Raw genomic sequence first — 20186 nt, forward strand, 5'->3', positions numbered from 1 at the left:
GTGTCCCCTGCATCGGCAGGCAGACTCTCAACCACTGCGCCACCAGGGAAGCCCTATAACTTTTTAAAATAATAATAATAATAATAATAATGGCTTACTATGTGTCAAGCACTGTTCTAAATTGACATGTATCACCTCATTTAACCCTTGCAACAATGCTATAAGTTCTTTTATTATTAGCATTTTATAGATAAGAAAATGGAGGCACGGAGAGATGATCTGTACTTGGACACAAGTGAGTGCACCAGCAGCAAGTGTATTAAAAAGATATTGAGCTGGGGACTTCCCTGGTGGTGCAGTGGTTAAGACATCACACTCCCAATGCAGGGGGCCCAGGTTTGATCCCTGGTCACGGAACTAGATCCCACATGCATGCCTCAACTAAGACTTTGCATGCCACAACTAAGGAGCTGGTGAGCCACAACTAATGAGCCCGTGGGCCGCAACTAAGACCTGGTGCAACCAAATAAATAAATTAATTAACTTAATAAAAGATACTGAGCTGATTTTTGTAATTAGCGTTCTATGTGTGCCAATTACAAAAACAGTTTTTAGGGCACTGTCGCAAAATCTAGAAATTTAAGGTGTTTAGCATCATATCCTCCCAAGAGCAGCACAAGTGTAGTGGTTAAGCACACAGATTCTAGAACCAGATTATATAAGTTCAAATCTTGGCTGTCCTTTTTACTAGCTGGGTGGCCATTTACAGCTGGGGTCCCTGTGTCTCAGTTTCCAGTAAGTGGTATTTAGCCTGAAAGGTTACTGGCAGAGTTAAGAGAGTTGGTATGTCTACAGCAGCACTGTCAAATAGAATAGCATGTGAGCCATCTATTTAATTTTAAATTTTTTAGTAGCCTCATTAAAAAGGGGGGAGAAGGAACAGGTGAAGTTAATTGGAATAATATATTTTACTTAACCTGATATGTCCCAAACGTTATCATTTCAATGTGTAATTAAAATTATTAATGAGATATTTTACATTTGTTATTTTTTGTTCAGAGTCTTTGGAATCTGGTGTATATTTTACACCTGTAGCACGTTCAGTTTGGACCAGCCTCATTCCACGTGCTTAATGCCCATGCGTGACCAGTGGCTCTCGGAAGGGGCAGTGCAGCTGCAGAGCACTTAGAACAGTGCCAGGCACATAGTAAGTGTTACTCAAAGGTTACTGATTATTTTACCTTCCAAATATTTTTCGAGTCACTCACTTCTCTCCTTCTCCACTGACATGCCTTAGACCAACTTATCGTCATCTTTGCCAAAAAAGATGGATGAGCTTCCTAACTTGGCCTCCCCATATTCACTAGCCACAGCCCTCGGCCGTCTATTCTTCATACTGAAGACCAAGAAATCCTTTCAAAATATGTATCTGATCATTTCCTCGCTCCATTACCCCTGAGCCTTCCCTGTACCGTATTCCTGCCTCTCTGTGCTTCAGCCACTAACCTTTGTTCTGTTCCTTGGACTGGCCAGATACTTGCTGAGCCCTTCCCTCCGGAACTCCCATTGGTACTTCCTCTGGCATCCCTGTTTGTACTTCCTCCCTCTTTATATCTTCCTCAGGAAGCTTTTTCTGGTGGCTTCCAGTCTCTGTCAGATGAGTTTGTTAAAATGCCGTCATAGAATCATGTTGCTTTTTTTTTTTTTCCAAAGCTCTTATCTCTGTAATTTTGCTTTCATAGTGCAATAAATTAATTAACCTGTCTACTGTCCCAACTAGACTTTAAATTCTTTCAGGGCAGACACTGCATTTGTTTTTGTTCACCATTTTGTCCCCTATACCTAGCCCAATGCCTAGCACCTTGCTGACCGTCATGAAATATTTTTTAATAAATGACTGAAGTAAGTAAATATGCAGTTATTGCTCTACGAGACCCTAAAAAATCAGAATGAAGGGAATTTAAAACCAGGAAGAAAGTGCCACAAGGCCAGCTTTTAGTTTAATTTAAATTCTTTTTTTCTAACGTCTTTATTGGAGTATAATTGCTTTACAATAGTGTGTTAGTTTCTGCTTTATAACAAAGTGAATCAGTTATACATATACATATATCCCCATATATCCTCCCTCTTGCATCTCCCTCCCACCCTCCCTATCCCACCCCTCTAAGTGGACACAAAGCACCGAGCTGATCTCCCTGTGCTATGCGGCTGCTTCCCACTGGCTATCTATTTTACATTTGGTAGTGTATTTATGTCCATGCCACTCTCTCACTTCATCCCAGCTTACCCTTCCCCCTCCCCGTGTCCTCAAGTCCATTCTCTACGTCTGTGTCTTTATTCCTGCCCTGCCCCTAGGTTCTTCAGAACCACTTTTTTTTTTTTTTAGATTCCATATATACGTGTTAGCATGCGGTATTTGTTTTTCTCTTTCTGACTTACTTCACTCTGTATGACAGTCTCCAGGTCCATCCACCTCACTACAAATAACTCAGTTTTGTTCCTTTTTATGGCTGAGTAATATTCCATTGTATATATGTGCCACATCTTCTTTATCCATTCATCTGTTGATGGACACCTAGATTGCTTCCATGTCCTGGCTACTGTAAATAGAGCTGCAATGAACATTGTGGTACATGACTCTTTTTGAATTATGGTTTTCTCAGGGTATATGCCCAGTAGTGGGATTGCTGGGTCGTATGGTAGTCTATTTTTAGTTTTTTAAGGAACCTCCATACTGTTCTCCATAGTGGCTGTATCAATTTACATTCCCACCAACAGTGCAAGAGCGTTCCCTTTTCTCCACTAAATTCTTAAAGGATAAGAGCAGAGGAATTCTAGACTAGAGTAACTCCCCATGTAATAAGATTCAGAAAATTTCACAAATATGGAAATAACAACATTTAGACTGACATGAGACAAAGACAAGCATGGATTGTGCCCTTAACCACCCCAAGCATGGAAAACCAGCTTAAAAAAGTGAAAAAAGGAGATGAGGAACAGGAAGGAATATTGTGAGCCACGTTCTACTTCTCATGTGCCTGAAAAATTAAGTATGAGTTGAGCATGGAGAAGCATTGGTGGTAAAGGAGGCCTGGGAGCCAGCTTTTATGCGATGGTCCCGTACTGTTTTCTTACAAATAGTTGAAGTATCATGGAAATTCTATTATCTCAGCAAATAGCAATTAATTGAAGTTAGTCGATGAATCAACAAGTATTTGTCTTCCATATTCTATGTGCTGAGAATACAGAGGAAAACAAGGCAGCTGTGGTCTCTGTATTATATAGATTTAGGGATGCCATCAGTTCTTTCTTCCTTCCCTCTCAGTCCTATGTCAACTGAGCCCAGACCTGAGAACTAGATTAGGATTAAAGTACAGTGTCAGGACATGTAAAATAAGTGACAGTAATGGTGGTTCAGTGAATCTCACGAATAAGGTAGGTAACTCATGCTTCTCACTCACCTTCTAGGAGATGGTGGAGAAACCGAGTTGAAGAATTCTCCCGCACTGCTCCCTCCTGGAGTGCACAGTGCATGACTCCTCCTCTCTAAGAAAACGTGAGAAATAGATGAGCATATCTACTCATTGCTAACACTGAGTTTCCAGCCTTATCAGTTGAGTGGAGAGAGAACGCTAGAAAGAGGAGCAGGTTGGAAATGGGAGGAGGAAGAGAGATCAGATGACTTCCATTCCGGATGAGCTAAGTTATTCTCCGATAATAAATTAGTCACAAAATTCTCAGCGGCGCACCTCAGCAAAGTTTTAGTTCGTGCTCACACCATGTCTGCTGTGCATTTGGCAGCTTGCTAGAGCGACTCCCCAACAAGCACTGAAAGAAAGCCGCTCTGTGGTCTCCCCATGACTTCCAGATTTCCAGGTGATTTCTAGATTGCAGGGGCAGAGAGAGCAGGCGTTCACTGCCTCAGCCCGGAAGTAGCATTCACGTGTGTTCACAGTCCATTGTGCAGAGATAGTCACATGACTTTCCCTAACTGCAAAGAGGGCTGTAAGATGTTGTCTTCTATGTGCCCAGGAAGGAGGACAACTAAATGTTCACATACGTTAAGAATGTCCAGGGCTTCCCTGGTGGCGCAGTGGTTGAGAGTCCGCCTGCCGATGCAAGGGACAGGCGCTCGTGACCCGGTCCGGGAAGATCCCACATGCTGCGGAGTGGTTGGGCCCATGAACCATGGCCGCTGAGCCTGCGCGTCCGGAGCCTGTGCTCCGCAACGGAGAGGCCACAACAGTGAGAAGCCCGCGTACCGCAAAAAAAAAAAAAAAAAAAAAAAAAAGATATAAATGAACTTATTTACAAAACAGAAACAGACTCACAGATTTTGAAAACAAACTTATGGTTACCAAAGGGGAAGCATGAGAGTGAGGGATAAATTAGGAGCTTCTTTCACTTTTAATTTCTAACTTAATGCATATCTTCCTCACTAGACTGTAAGCATGTAGCAGCGGCCCCTCTGTCCTATTTCCTGTGGAACCCTCATCTGGCAGAGAGCGAACATTCCATAATGTTTTCTGAACAGAAGCATCAGTCAGACCATAAGACGGCAGGAGAGGGCACAGGTAGAAGGAGCACTGTGGTGACTCGGGAAACTGTGCCCAGGTGGGCTCTGATTGTGTCTGGCCATGGCCGTGTGGGAGCTGTGTGGGTGCTCTGTGTCTCTCGATGTAGATAGAACTCACCCAAACAGCGTTAACGTGTAAAAGCCCATGTAATTGTAGCTGCTGGGCAAAGTTGATTGCAGTATAAGGTGATAACAATATTGAGCATTTCTTGTATAATCAAGCATAGTTATTTTGTCTGTAGTTTAAAGTTGTTTGAGGTTCAAGATTACTTAATTAAAAATTCTGGTTTGTTTACAGAAGAGTACAGGGACTAGAAAAAAGGAGCTGTTTCATGAGACTATTCGAAAGAATATAACTCCCTGAGGAAGCATCAGAATCCACATGTAAGTTTTTGTACCTACATTGGTAAAGATAAACTGCTTATAGCAACACATCTGTTATTTCTTCAGCTTTCATCCAGCAGTGTGCCTCCACAGCCCCACCCCTTTTATCTAGTTGCAGGGTGGTTGGGATGTGTGAGGCTGGGGCATAATTATATAACCCAGGGATTTGCAAATTTTATTTATAAATACTTAATGTTTTGTGGGCTATACAGTCTCTGTCGTAACTACTCAACTCCACTGCCGTAGCCCCAAAGCAGCCATGGACAATACTTAAAAAATGAGCATGGCTGTTGTATTGCTTTTACTGCTGTGTAATAAATTACCACAAGCTTAGTGGCTTAAAGCGGTAGACATTTATTATCTTACAGTTTCCGTAGGTCAGGATTCAGCTTAGCTTGGTCCTGTGCTCAGGGTCTCACAAGGTTACAATCAAGGTGTTGGTAAGGACTGCAGTCCCATCTGAGGCTTGGGATCCTCTTCCCAGTTCAAGTGTTTGTTGGCAGAATTCATTTACTTGCAGCTGTCTAATTCATGGCAGCTTACTAATGATAGACAAGCTATCTATCTCATCTCAGCAGGAGGCTTAGGAAAGGCCTATACCATCTTTTAAGTGTTCACCTGATTAGGACAGGCCCACCCAGAGTGGTCTTTCCTTGGTTACCTTGAAATCAGCTGATTAAAGGCCTCAGTTACATCTGCAAAATCCTTTTACCTTTGCTATCTAAAGTAATATAATCGTAGGCATGATACCTCATCGTATCCACAGGTCCCACCCGCACTTGAGGGGAGGAGAGATTTCCACAAGGCATGTATATGATAGGGGGTTGGGAATATTGGGAGCCATCCTAGAATTCTGTCTACCACATCTGTGGTCAAATAAAACAGCCTATGGGGGCTTCCCTGGTGGCGCAGTGGTTGGGAGTCCACCTGCCAATGCAGGGGACGCGGGTTCATGCCCCGGTCCGAGAGGATCCCACGTGCCGCGGAGCGGCTGGGCCCGTGAGCCATGGCCGCAGAGCCTGCGCGTCAGGAGCCTGTGCTCCGCGGCGGGAGAGGCTACAGCAGTGAGAGGCCCGTGTACTGCAAACAAACAAACAAACAAACAAAAATAATGTAAAACAGCCTATGGACACTGAAATGTGAATATCAGAACATAATATTTCTGATATTCTGTCACAAAAATAATATTTTTTGATTATTTTTTTCGACCCTTAAAAACAGTAAAAACCATTTTTGTGGGCTAGAAAAAATAAAAGCCAAGAAACAGGTAGCTGGCTGGATTTGGCCTGTGGGCTATAGTTGGCCATCCTCTGATATTAATCTGTAAAATGGAGTAAGACAGCCCTGGTAGCTTGGTTAAGAAATGGTTTCTAGAACCAGATGCTGGATCTAGAGGGTATGGCTTTGCAATGTGTGGGAGCAATGCTGGAGTTTAAGGGTGACCTGCTGGGTTATAAAATGCTAGATCCCTTCTCTCAGAGGTTGTTCTTCCTGTGACTTGGAAAGATCTACGCCTGAACAGACCAAAGACCAGAGCCACTGCCCTAAGTGCACATCCCATATGAGGACATGGGGAAACCTGAGAAGCTGGGCTACCAAACACCCCGAAGCCCCATATCGCCCAGTTGCTTTATGAAGGTGTCTCCTTTGTGCTTATCCATGCAAACTATAGCTTCTTTGCATTTTTCTGTTCAAGTGCCCGATCGAATCCTCTGTGGGGCTACTACAGCTTCACACAGTCAATCAAAGAGCAGCATGCTTTTTAGTGTTACTGAAAATGTAATTCTGCTGAAATGGAATTTATGGCATAGGAAACAATCATTTGCTTTTCGCATCACAAGGCACAATTACAGTTTCAGATAGTTGGGTTGTACATCTAGGCTAATTTTCATATTGTTCAAATCTAAATTTTCATCTGCACAAACCAAAAGATTAAGGATGTGAAAAACATTCTTGCTGCAGAAGCTCAAGAAAACTATAATAGTACTGTGTGAAACATTACATCTTAGAATCATGATATCCTGGTGTAACCACAAATGTACTTATCAAATGTTTATATGGTGCTTACTGTGTGCCAGGCACTGTGCTAAGCATGGTACAAATATTACTTTATTTAACCCTCACACTAACCCTTTGAAGACAGTATTATTATTGTCATTATCCTTGATAAGGAAAGAGAGGCACAGAGCACAGTTAAGTAGCAACTTGACCAATATCTCCTGCTTAGTAAGTGGCTGCCCTGGGATTTGAACCCCAGCAATTTCATTCCAGAGTCTGTTCTCTCAACTACTATCCTATGCTACTTCTCCAGCATATAATAATAATTTTAAAATGTTTCTGGAATATGCTGATGTAATTCATGGCATACAAATAATTAATATTTTAATGAAAATACTGAAATTAGTGTGAAAGTTCTTGAAGGTGACATCCTGCCAGGTGACTGAAGTGGCCAATTAAATGACCATCTTCCCTCTTGTCTAAGCTTCAGCAGGCTTGTTGATTAGCTTGTCAGCATGTCATCCAATATTTCTGCCAGCTTTGAGATTCTTTTCCAATAATGCCAATATCAGAATCTCAGTAAGGATCAGTTGCATGGCACACATTTGCCACAATTGTATTAATAATTCATCAGATTTTTTCAATTGATGTAGAAGTTTTTATTGTAAAATTATTCAAAATTTGTTACATTTCTATAATACGAGTGAAGATACTGAAATAACCATGTGATTTTATCAAAGACAAATTTGGTTCTATTCAAACATAAGATTTCTGATAGAGATGCCTGTTCTCAGAAGAATACTAATAATGTTTCAACTACCAGAGGCTTAGTTTTTATCAGTTGAAAGAGTTTCATTGTCAAGACATTTTCCAAAGACCCTAAATCAAAACAATGCCATTGCAATTTTCCGTGACACTTTTTTCAAAATGAAGAGGCAGAATATTTCTCCATGTGAATTTTTGCATTTTAATCAGAACTGAAGAGAAAGATAAAAAGTGAATGGTTTAATTCTAAAAATAAAAGAATTTTATAAGAAAATTACTAGTAATGTTAAATAATCATCGTGATGTGGATTTAGTGAGACTGATAAGGGAATAGGAATTAAATTACCTACCTTTAGAGGAGATATATTGAAAAGCCTTTAACAATTTTGTATTATTTGGAGAAAACAACAAAAACTTGTAAAAAGAATGATCTGAAGAAAGCACGGAATAATTTCTAGAATATTTTATTTTCTATTATTATGAAGACTTTTCAAAATGAGATCCTTATCTTAAATTATTGCTTGAATATTTGTTTGCTGAGTAGAAGCAGAAGAAAACAAAATTCCTCAGAAATATTTTCATGGAAAAACATATTAATACTTCAAGATTTCACACTACCTGGTATGACTCCAGTTCATCAGATCATTTTTGCTAACAACTTTTGGGAATTGCTAAAGTAATTGATATAAAATCTCTCTTGATAATCCAAGTGAATTACTCAGACTTTCCAAGAGGTGTTTGAAAAGGTAAAGAATAAATTCTAACTTCACAAGTTGAATTCTACAAATGAGCGTAAAAATGGAAAACCCTGTCAATCAGCTTCAACAGGGATGATGAAAATGAGAAAAACTGTATTAACCCAACTGTAATTTTTGGCAGAATTTTGTATTCATTCTCATGTACATTTACTCTTGTCAGTAAAAGGTGACTGGTTAAATATATAACTTACAAAATTTAATTTTTCTAATTTTTGAGACTTTCTAAAAATAAATTCACAAATAAAAAGCATGATTTGTCAGAACATGAATTCAAACTTGGGGCTTGTTGTAAATATGGTCACCATATGAGTGTTCTGGACCAGAAAGAATGAAGCCAAGAAGGAGTCACAGTGAATGGAAATGAAAGAAAAATGAAGTGTGGGCGATTTGAAGATTAATGTGGCCTTTTTTTCTGTCCAGAAGAAAACCATTGCAGACGTAAGACGATTCTTGATAAGGTAATAATCACTTACTATAATCAAACTCTATGTACTTCAGCTAGAAACTGCTGAGCACTAGGAAAGAGCTATTAGGCATTGTTAAAGCAATTGATCACTTCCATCATTGTTTGTACGGCTGGAACTTCACAATCAGAACGTATCATACTGCATAATGAGGCCTGCTGAACTTCACAAATTTGGAAGGACAAATTGGCTGGATGTTTACAAAACTGTAAGGCTGACATTTCCGAATTGAATATCGACAGAGAGTAAAAAAACATCATAATGTACATACATTATCTAGGCCCCCCGTGTTGGGATAACGCTTATAAATCTGACATTAGGCATGAAGAAAAGAAGCAAATAGTCTAAAAGATCTGGTAGTTAGTGTTTTGGAACAAGCAAAGGTTTCTGGCCGGGGCGGTGGAAAACACTCCTATTTCCTGAATAGAAAGTTATGAAATGGTTCATTCATTTGTCCAACAAATATTTATTGAGTGTGTGTATGTGCCAGGCACCATTCCAGGCATGAGAAATACACTAGTGAAAAAGATGAATCATAGGGCTAAGGGTCCAGCAAAGCCACAGAGAGTGAGATAAAAATATCGTTGTGTGAAAGCTGGATTGACTTTGTAAAAAAGCAACACAGACTTTATTTACCCTTTGTATTGCCACTATTAAGTACTACTGGATGTCATGTAAATACAGTCAAACTTCTAATTAAAATTTCTTTTTCATGGAAGTTATATTTGACTAATACAGGTTATGCCACGGAATTGCACGTGCTTCTCTTAAAAAATGTAATATTTAACTATCACACAATCCCAGAATTCTGTTCATCTAGGTTTTCAAGAGAATTGTAGGCTGTTATACATGATCAACCAAATTAAAACTGATCTGCAAAAAAGCAGATTTAGCATATATGACCTAGGAAAATTCCAACTTTGAAGAAAACACAAACTCCATACAGCTCCACTTCATACTTTCCTATAGTTAAAAGCGTTTCCAAGGAATCCACACATTTGAAAAATATTTCTAATGTACTAAATTTAAGATGTTTGCATTATTTCTCACATGTACCAGGAAAATATTCTGATAGTTTTCTATAGACTAGTCCTGAAAAGCAAATAAAAATTTCCAAGTATTTCACACAGTGCTTGGCATATAATAAGAACTCATTTAATACTTATAGACAAGAGCAAGCAAATTGGGTATGACAAGTTAGCATCACAATAATTAAGTAGTGGTCAGATCCAGTTTTATGGAATCTGAAGCTTATCCAATTAGGGGGTCCCTCTTTAAAAGAAAGAATACAAAATCATACATATAAAATTAGCCATGAGAGTGAATGTCTATTTAGAATAAGAAAATAAATTACTACAAATTATAATATTTAAAATGATAGACAATGACAATGAATTTCTAAAATATGTTTTTGGCTCCCACCAGAATGTTTCATTTCATCATATTTATCAATAATCTACAAAATATAAAAAATGAATCTGAAATGAAGGCACACAAAACCGGAACACAAATGCATTTTTTAGAAGGCTGCTATGTTTTGTTTTGTTTTTTTTTTGCGGTACACGGGCCTCTCATTGTTGTGGCCTCTCCCGTTGCGGAGCACAGGCTCCGGATGCGCAGGCTCAGCGGCCATGGCTCACGGGCCTAGCCGCTCCACGGCATGTGGGATCTTCCCGGACCGGGGCACGAACCCGTGTCCCCTGCATCGGCAGGCGGACTCTCAACCACTGCGCCACCAGGGAAGCCCTGCTATGTTGTTTTGAGCTACATAATTGTGTGACCAAATTATTCCTATTACATGTAGTAATTTAAGAATTTTGTCACTGGAACACTTGTTCTGCCGTTTTGCTGTGCTAGAGGCAGATTTGTGTGCCACTTCATATGGAGCTGCCAGACCTCATGGGGACAAGATGTATCAGATATGGTAAGATCTGATCCGGTAGACACTGGGGTACGTACAACATGTGACTTCACACACAGGTGTACTCACTGCTTATCGTACCCCTATAAGCTTGTACCCTACGAACACGGGAATTCTATTAACTTCTGTTTAATGAGATCCCATCAAAAGATAGAACTATGTGTGTTGTGTTTATAATTGCATATACTGCATTATTGAGCATATGTCTAACAGAATGGGACTCCCATTTTGACTAGGCACTGTTGAGAACTGAATGCCCTGCTTAAGTTAGACATGTCTGACAATTAGAAAGCTTTTCCACAGACTAGCTATATTTTAAATCTTGTTTTTCCTGCACTAGCCACAATCTACCAGGTCTGGATGCTCTAGGACAGGTTTTTCTCTCTCTCTCTTTTTCTAATATTTATTTATTTATTTGGCTGTGCTGGATCTTAGTTGCCACAGGCGGGCTCCTTAGTTGGGGCTCACAGGCTCCTTAGCTGTGGCATGCGAACTCTTCATTGCGGCATGCATGTGGGACCTAGTTCCCTGACCAGGGATCGAACCTGGGCCCCCTGCACTGGAGCACGGAGTCTTAACCACTGTGCCACCAGGGAAGTCCCGGACAGGTTTCTCTTAAAATTCTACCCCTGAACCTGGACTTTGTGTCTGACACTAAGTGAGCCAGCACAGTGCAGGTGGAGTTGGAAAAGGGTCAAGTGGCCTTCTAATTTTAGATGGACCTCTTTATCCATTTGTTTCCAGACTTGGGACCAAGTACCAATGTTTGGGTTTCATAGCATTCAGCTGGCTGCTTGTGAATGGTACCAACTGCTGTTAAGACTAGCTCCCTTCCCCAGACCTGCTCACTGGCCAAGAGAACTTTACCAATGGGTTGGCACCTAATGTTGACACCTATTTGCACAATGGTGCAATAAAAGGCATCCTTCAAGTCCCTTTTCTTTGTAGCTTATCAATAAAGGGGAATCAGAGCTTGTGGCAACTTGATGGAGACAGCCTGTCAACAGGGATTGTGCCTGGGACCTTGACGCAGACTCATGCAAGAGAGGGAAGCTGTCAGGAGGGCTCTCATGCTGAATCACCTCCCACCCCTGGTACTACTGTTATGCCCTGAACCCTTTGGCCCAGACCTGCCAATTCTCTCCCTGTCAGGGCTGGATCCTACTATGCATTTTCCAGTCCCTGACTGGGGTCCTGTTCCCTCCTGAATGCACAGCCTGGACTTTAGAAAACAATCACCCTCTTGGGCAGCAACTCTTTTAGCTCACCCTAACCTGCAGATCCTTCCAGAACAGATGGAGCCCGAGGTCTCTGCCCCCTCGGGCACGAAGATCAAGTGGTACCTTTTGCCTCCCTATAGAAAGCAGACCTACGACTGAGCTTGCCTCCTAACTCGGGCACTGCCCTTCTCTTCCTCACCGGGCACTGTTGAGGTCGCGGGATCCCTGATGTCGAGAATGAGTGGGTTGTCGTGGGCTTCCTGGCGGATTCCCTAACTGCTCTCCTCACCCACAGCCCGGGGGCTGCGCACTGAGAAACTTGACGCAAGACCACCTAGACCCAGGCTTTACCTTCCTGAGGTCTACGTGGACAAGAACAGGCACGTACGCGGACACAGGAGGACCGAGGCCGGGGAGGAGCCACCTGCCCAGGGTGCCGAGGGCTGAGGATGGGCATGGGCCAGGAGCCATGGGTGATGCCCCCTGGGAGCTGGTGAGCCGTGATGGTGGTGATGGCACTTTCCTGGTCCCCAAGTGGTTCAGGTAGGAGGGACGGAAACAAAAAACTCTGCGGATATCCAGCACTCCTGTTTTCGTGGTTCCTGTGATTACACGTAGTGTGTGCACCTGTCTTATAGTTCGAAACCGGACTTTTTTGTGGTACGCGGGCCTCTCACTGCTGTGGCCTCTCCCGTTGCGGAGCACAGGCTCCGGACGCGCAGGCTCAGCGGCCATGGCTCACAGGCCTAGCCGCTCCGCGGCACGTGGGGTCTTCCCAGACCGGGGCATGAACCCGTGTCCCCTGCATCGGCAGGCGGACTCTCAACCACTGCGCCACCAGGGAAGCCCGAAACCGGACTTTTTAATATACCTATTATAGTTACACACTGTTTAATAAAAAGTGCCGAGAAGCAGTGTGATTCTTTCGGATCCTCGCTTCTTCTCCTGACAATGAGCAGCAGGTGCCACTCACTTGAGACTTTCCCTATCACTCTGCCTGGATTCCAGGGGGAAAAGCGCGTCCTCATACTGCATACTAGCTTTCTCTCCTGTGTCTTTCTCCTCTGCCTGGGGTACGCTTTGTCCCCTTCTTCATCTAGCTAATTCTTCATCCTTCAAAATACTCCCTGTCTATCACCTCTTCAAGAAAGCCTCTTCTGACACCCCTGAAGTCTGGATTTGGTCCCAGCCTGCATGCTCCTCTGACAGCCCTGCCTGCCTCTGCCGTGACGCTCAACCCACTGCCTTTCTAGGCTGACTGGCCACCCATCTGAGTTCCCAATAACTGCGACATCTTGAAAAGAGGAATTACATCTTTTATCTTTATATTTCGATGCCTAGTGTCCAGTAAATATGCAGTAGGTGTTTGTTGAATGAATGAATGAGATTTATTGACTTTGGGGGGCATCAAACCATTCCAGACCCTAGTGATCTCAAATCCAGCATATTCTGCAGAAACTGATTGAATATCGATCCCTTGCCATCGCTTCATATTTTAAGGAAAGGTCTTTTGAAAATATGATATGCAGCTGTAAAACAACAAAACTGATTCCACAAGCCACACATAAATGTCGGTCTCATTATTTTATAACCACCCTTTGTAAGTGACTAAGAAGATTTGAAATGATTGAGTTGCACTCAGATTTGAACACATGCTTCAAGAATCATAACTTTGCTTAGTATAAAACTTAATAGTTTCAATTACAATTGTTGGGAAGAATCAGGCTGGCAAAGATTTTCAAATAGGATTTAATTTCATTTCTGTCATAACTTTACCTGGTTTATTCCTATGCCCTAACTTTCACATTCTGTTTCTCAGTGAAATCTACACCCGTGTCCTTGGAGACTCTCGTCATGGACATAAACCTGCCGCACAGAGAAGACGCTCTGCGACTTACTCAGTTCCACAAAGTGTACTGAATGCTTGCTACTCACACTGCGCCATTGCTGCGATAAGATCACGGAGACTGGATATTTGTATACAATATTTTTTGGGTTTGAATCCTTCATTTCTCAATTCCACAAACATTGTCACACTCTCACACGAGTTCACCGGGCACTGCTGTAAATGCCGTGGTGGTAGGGACAGGGGAGATCAATGTGTTGCTGATTTCAGAAAAATTCCAGTTTAGCTTGGGAGATAAAATACACAGATGTAACATGTTTAACATCAACACTGAAGTTTAATAGCGACAGGAACTGATAACATAACAAACATCCTACGATTAAGTCCCATCCCTCCTGGCTCTCCCTGGCTTTCGGGGTTCACCCTCACAGCAAGCCAGGCTGTGCTGGAGAGACAGGGGTTTCAGACGCAAGCTGGTGTTTGAAAACAGGGGCAAGTTACTGGCTTCAGTTGCTTCACTTGTATCTAGTGTGCATAGAATTATTGGGAAGAGTACAGGTGGAAACGCAGGTCGAAGTGGTGGTAGAAAACTCTCAATTCCTGTTCTCTTTCTTCTTCTAGTTTCTAGACGAACTAAGTACAGCCTGTGCTAAAGCAAGTTCCCAATGATCCAGGTGCCTGCCACGCCTTCCCCAGGGTTACAGGTGACACCAGCACCAGCCCCGACACAGTCAGCCGAAGACAGCACTGGTTGGGGGTGAGAGAAAGAGTGGCCGGATTCTTCAGTCTGTAGAGGGTGGTGTTGGCGACAAGAAGATTTCCTCTCTTCTCTGTGGAAGAAGGAAGAGGGGGCCTTCGCCCACCCCTAAGCCTAATTGGAGGGCAGGGGGCTTTGAGAAACTCTTGTTTAGATTGGGGGTGTCTGCACCACAGGTAGGAAGGCATCTCGCTGCCCAGCTTAGCTGTCATTGCCTGCCCTGGAGCTACTACTGGGGCAGAATGGGGTGTTTGGAGGAGTCCTCAGGGGAACCTGAAGGTGAGGGATGTATTCAAACGTGGAAATTAGTGCCACTCTCTTCACGAAGTAGGAAGAGTTGCGAGTAAACCTGGGAGGGAAAGGATGAATGCAAGCCCACTCGCATTCCCAGGGGCCTCTAGAGGGTTTGGAGGAGATGAAACAGGACCACGCTATTGCCCACGGCCCCCAGGAAGGGGCGGGAAGTAGAGGAGGGGCCCCGGTGGCTTCTGGGGCCAGCCAGGCAGTGCCTTTACTCAGAGAACTGGCTGAAGGCGCGGATTCCTGGTTGGGCCAGGTCATGACTGCCTCTTTGAGATAGTCCTGGGGACAGAGGAGCTGGAGTGAAACTGAGCAGCACCCCAAAAAATCTACTTCCATCGTCTATAAGGAAACCACCGTATAAAATCAAACCAAATCAGAATGAGGTCTGAGAGCCGCCCTACAGTGGTACCACTCTCCCACCAGAGAGGACAGCTTTGAGGGAGAGGAGGCTGGAAATGTTTCAGAATGACACCAGGCCAGCACCCTGACGCTCTCCCCCTGTCAGCGCTGGAAGAAAGGGCAAGAAGTGGGATTTAAAGCACCTTTCAGATAAGCCCGAAACTGAGCTGGGCTTTTATAATCAAAAAGGATTGCAAGTTATAAAAATCTGCCCAGGACGTCACTGGCAGAAGAAAAAGGAAGGTGATTTGACATAGCACAGCTGGAGTAATGATGGGAAGAAATGAAATGGATTCATGTTTATCCCACTACTAAGAGTCCTTAACAAACTCCAGGCCCACGCAGGGACACACACGAGCAGAGATGCTCGTCCCCAGGACGAGTTAGACAGGAAGCTCGTCTTCAGGGACGTGCTGGTGGCCTCCCTCCCCTCACCCCCTTTCCACGTCTGCTCAGAATATGACTCCCCACACCTCAAGCAGGAGGAACAGGAACCTCCAGCTTAGCAGGATGAGGGCTTAGATCAAATTAGATTGAGTTAAAAAGGGCTGCCTGAGTAGTGTCTGGAGCCAGAATCCTGTGTCCTCTTGGTTAATTTTTTCAACCTCAGCTTTTCCACCTATAAAACGAGGATGAATAAAAAAACCTGCCTTTGAAGGTTGTTTGGGGTTCTTTTGAAAAGAAAATGAGTTTATGATTGTAAGGCACTTAAAACAGTGTCCTGCATGTAGTAAGCATTAAATATATGGCTATATATTTGGGGGATGTTTCTTGCCTGTGCAAATTTATGAAGTAAAAATTATGCCTCCAACTTCCAGTTTCCTGCTTGGCATGGAGGAGCTTAGAAGTTACCACTCCATCCTAACAAGTAAAAAACTAAACAAACTGGAAATTAACAACTCTTCTTAGGGCTGTCAGAGAAGTGAGGTCACAGGGCAAGCCACAGTCCCCAAAATTGGAGAGATAGGCAGATGCGGAGAATCACAACTTACCAGAGCAGGAACCCACAAACAGAAACTTCTGCAGGAAATTAAATAACATGAATTTAGTAAGCAGCACAGGTTCATTTTGAACCCAGACTGTCTCTCCGCATAGCATGCCTTTTTCACGCAATGAACATTTATTATGTGCATAAGTGCCAAGCTCTGATACAAAACAGGTTAAGATGGTTATGCTCTTACCTTACCTGTGTGGTTGGTGACCTTGATGTCTATCTGGGGAGATCCCAGAGACGCTCTGTTTAGGAAGACAATGGAGATACTGGCCATGTGCCCCCACTACTCTTACAGGTGAAATCTGTCTGATTCCCAGGGCTGCAAGTACCCAAGCTGATGTCCTTGTACCAGAGGCTTCCTCCTTCCATTTGTGTCACCCAACCTAAAAGGCATGGCTATAATGGAGAACATGAGCATCTGCCCTGAAGGAGCTGAGATAACCTTGAAGGGAATAAATGATCGTGCATATTGATGGACCGATTTGAGTACTTATTGATTCCTGGTAGCTTGGATTCTTAGCTCATATAATAGGTGGGAAGGGTCACTTATAATTAAGGCTACAGAATACTTTTTTCTAAACCCAATAAACCCTTGGGGGATCTTTTTATTTTTGTTTATAAATACTCAATTGATGGAGAATGCAGCGTGGCCTGTGGCTTTGTGGTTATTGATTTACAGGCCTAATTAACAGAGCCTCAAAACCGATAGGTGGCTACAGAGGCAATCCTGAGCAGAGGGCAAACATGATTCCCTTTTGGGAAATTGATAACGCAGAAAGGAATTCTCCTAATGGGAGTGCCTATTGGAAAGGAAGCCTGTTGATTTTTTCTTCCTGAAGGAGGGGGATTCTTCCTGGAGGAATCTACCTCACTCTAAACTGGATCAAGTGCAAAAACCAGGATCAAGAGTGAATGTGATATATCTGGGATTCTGCTTCTCTTTCTACTCAATCACACACAATTGTTAAGTCACTTGCATTTATTTAATGTGTGGCACTCTCAAAATAGCCTTCCAAGATCTTCCTTCTTTTTTTCCATCACCATCATGCCATGAGGCAGACAGAAAAATCATATTCTTGGCTATGTAAGAGAGCAGAATGAGGCTGAGAGTCCATCGGTGGATTTCAAGGGAATGGACAGTTAGTAATATTGCAGTTGGAACATCCATTTATCTGCCCGTCCATCCATCCATTCATCCATCTATGCATCCATTATACATTTACCAGACATTGTGTTTATATCTGGAGATACATAGATAAACAAAACACAAATCCCTGGCTTGGGAGCTCACACTCTCGTAGGGAAGAAGGGAAGACAACTGTGCAAGCAAATGTAGACATCCTCCTTATCCAAATATAATTTTTAAAAAAAGTGTTGGATTGCATATTTTCAGGTAAGGTATATTTCAATATACTCTATTGTTTTAAATTGGAAAAATGACGTGTCCCCATCCCATTCAAAAACCCCAATTAGGGCTTCCCTGGTGGCGCGGTGGTTGAGAGTCCACCTGCCGATGCAGGGGACACGGGTTCGTGCCCCGGTCCAGGAAGATCCCACATGCCGTGGAGCGGCTGGGCCCGTGAGCCATGGCCGCTGAGCCTGCGCGTCCAGAGCCTGTGCTCCGCAACGGGAGAGGCCACAACAGTGAGAGGCCCTCATACCGCAAAAAACAAAACAAACAAACAAAAAAACCCAATTAATTTCTCCAAAAATCTTTTAAAACACTTACAAACACCTATAAAACTATCCACTAAAGATTTCTGATTTAATATAAAACATCTAAACACCAATCATCTAATGTTTTAGTACTTAATGAACTCCTTATGGTTTTGTGTAGTATACAGTGACATGGAAGAGCACTGGATATGAATCATGTTTTACTTCTATTGCAAAGGACAGATCCTCAGTGCATCCCATTCAGATTGTGACCATCAGTCCATTGTATGTGGTCTTTCTCTAGATTTAAAAGAATCTTGCCATGTCCAGTGAAGCATTCCAGAAACAAAAACACTTGCAAAATTTTTCTGCACTGGTCGGGATTATGATGGTGGAGTAGAAAGATTCTGAGCTCCCCTCTTCGCATGGACACACCAAAACTACAACTACGTACAGAACAACTATCTGTGAGAACAACCTGAAGACTAGCAGAACAGATCTTCTACAACTAAGGATATAAAGAAAAGGCCACACTGAGATGGGTAGGAGGGGCTGAGACTCAGTCTCATCAGAACCCACATTCCCAGTGCAGTGACCCATAAGCAGGAGGGCTATCACAACCTTGGAGGTGCCCCCTGAGGTGTGAGTTGTCTGAGCCCCACGTTGGGGTCCCCATCCTGGAGGACCTGCATTGGGAAGATGAACCCCCATTATGTCTGGCTTTATAAAACCAGTAGGGCTTATATCTGGGAGAGCCGAGGGCTGTGGGAAACTGAGATTCCGCTCTTGAAGGACTCATGCACAAACTCACTCACTCCAAGTCCCATCACAGAGCCAGTTGCTTGAAAAGTACCTGGGTCGTACAAAAAGGAAATTCATTAGTTAATTTTAGTGCATGTGCTGGAGGGGCAGGGATCTGGTGGAACTTTCTCCAGGGATAGAAGTGCTGGCAGTCACCATTTTCTTTTCACTCTCCTTCCACCTACTTGTCCTGGTGCTGGTGAATGCCATTTCTAACACTCTCCATCAACCTAGATAACGCTGTGTGCCCCATCCCAGTGTTCCCCTGAGGACCCACCCTCTCCAACCTGCCCACCCTAGCTGGCCCCTACAAATACTCCTGCCCTACTCCACATGGTGGGCTGCCCTGGCTGACAATGGTGCCCCTCCAAAGTGGGCATTCTAGGGGCCTAGCCCCACATATGAGCACACCCACAACAGTTGCAGCTGGGCCTTGTAATTAGTCATGTTGAGGGCCAGTCCTGCACATCCACACACCTGCAGCAATTGCAGCCCAACCACAACAGGAGGGTACACATAGCCCACACATAGCCCCCAGAGCACCTGGCTCTGGTGACCAGGGGGATTGTACCCTTGAGCCCCACATGATGCCTCTACATAAGACCAGTTTTTCAAACCAAAGACATCACTGATATACCTAATACATAGAAACAAACACAGAGGGGCGAAATGAGGAGACAAAGGAATACTTCCCAAACAAAACAACCAGACAAAACCTCAGGAAGAAAAGTAAATGAAATAGAGATAAGTAATTTACCAGATAAAGAGTTCAAAGTAATAGTCATAAAGATGCTAACTGAACTTGGGAGAAGAATGGATGAACTCAGTGAGAACTTCAACAAAAAGACAGAAAACATACAAAAGAACCAACCAGAAGTGAAGAAACAATAACTGAAATGAAAAATACACTAGAGGGAATCAACAGCAGATTAGAGGATGCAGAAGAATGGATCAGTGATCTGGAAGTCAGGGTAGTAGAAATCACCTAACTGGAACAACAAAAAGAAAGAAGAATTTTAAAAAATGAGGATAGTTTAAGGGACCTCTGAGACAACATCAAGTGCTCTAATATTCATGTTATAGGGGTCCCAGAAGGAGAAGAGAAAGAGAAAGGGACGGAAAACCTATTTGAAGAAATAATGGCTGAAAACTTCCCTAACTTTGACCAAGGAAACAGATATTCAAGTCCAGGAAGCACAGAGAGTCCCAAACAAGATGAGCCCAAAGAGACCCACACCAACACACATTGTAATTAAAGTGTCAAAAGTTAAAGAGAAAACCTTAAAAGCAGTAAGAGAAAAACAACTATTTATGACAAGGGAATCCCCATATGACTATCAGCTTATTTTTCAGCAGAAACTTTACAGACTGGAAGGGACTGGCATGATATATTCAAACTGCTGA

General features: G+C 43.0%; 1 protein-coding gene across 4 annotated transcripts; it reads left to right on the forward strand.

Moving 5' to 3' along the window:
* Positions 1 to 240: 240 nt before the first annotated feature.
* LOC111170272 (uncharacterized) lies at positions 241 to 19283 on the forward strand. 4 transcript variants are annotated; one of them, XM_089911843.1, is made up of 5 exons: positions 241 to 1147; positions 4815 to 11900; positions 12322 to 12569; positions 13846 to 14021; positions 14494 to 19278. In XM_089911843.1, the coding sequence occupies exons 2-5, from the start codon at positions 11844 to 11846 to the stop codon at positions 14523 to 14525; spliced, it is 513 nt and encodes a 170-aa protein (XP_089767969.1). In that variant the 5' UTR covers positions 241 to 1147; positions 4815 to 11843; the 3' UTR covers positions 14526 to 19278. The 4 variants fall into 4 exon arrangements, 1 of the variants encoding a protein (XP_089767969.1); XR_016393268.1 differs by having other exon boundaries at positions 4815 to 14629; positions 16643 to 19283; XR_016393269.1 differs by having other exon boundaries at positions 4815 to 10809; positions 11755 to 19283.
* The last annotated feature ends 903 nt before the right edge of the window (positions 19284 to 20186 follow it).

The sequence above is a fragment of the Delphinapterus leucas genome, chromosome 5 (assembly GCF_059928025.1).
Source record: "Delphinapterus leucas isolate spDelLeu-1000000601 "Yukka" chromosome 5, BTC_Dleu_Yukka2, whole genome shotgun sequence".
Classification (NCBI taxonomy): domain Eukaryota; kingdom Metazoa; phylum Chordata; class Mammalia; order Artiodactyla; family Monodontidae; genus Delphinapterus; species Delphinapterus leucas.

What these genes read in the sequence shown, in the direction of transcription:
- LOC111170272 (XM_089911843.1), top strand. Translation starts at nt 11,844, where the DNA reads ATGCAAGAGAGGGAAGCTGTCAGGAGGGCTCTCATGCTGAATCACCTC. An exon ending in TGAATCACCTCCCACCCCTG is followed by an intron (nt 11,901 to 12,321) that starts GTACTACTGTTA and finishes CCTCACCCACAG; the next exon opens with CCCGGGGGCTGCGCACTGAG. An exon ending in TTGTATACAATATTTTTTGG is followed by an intron (nt 14,022 to 14,493) that starts GTTTGAATCCTT and finishes TTCTTCTTCTAG; the next exon opens with TTTCTAGACGAACTAAGTAC.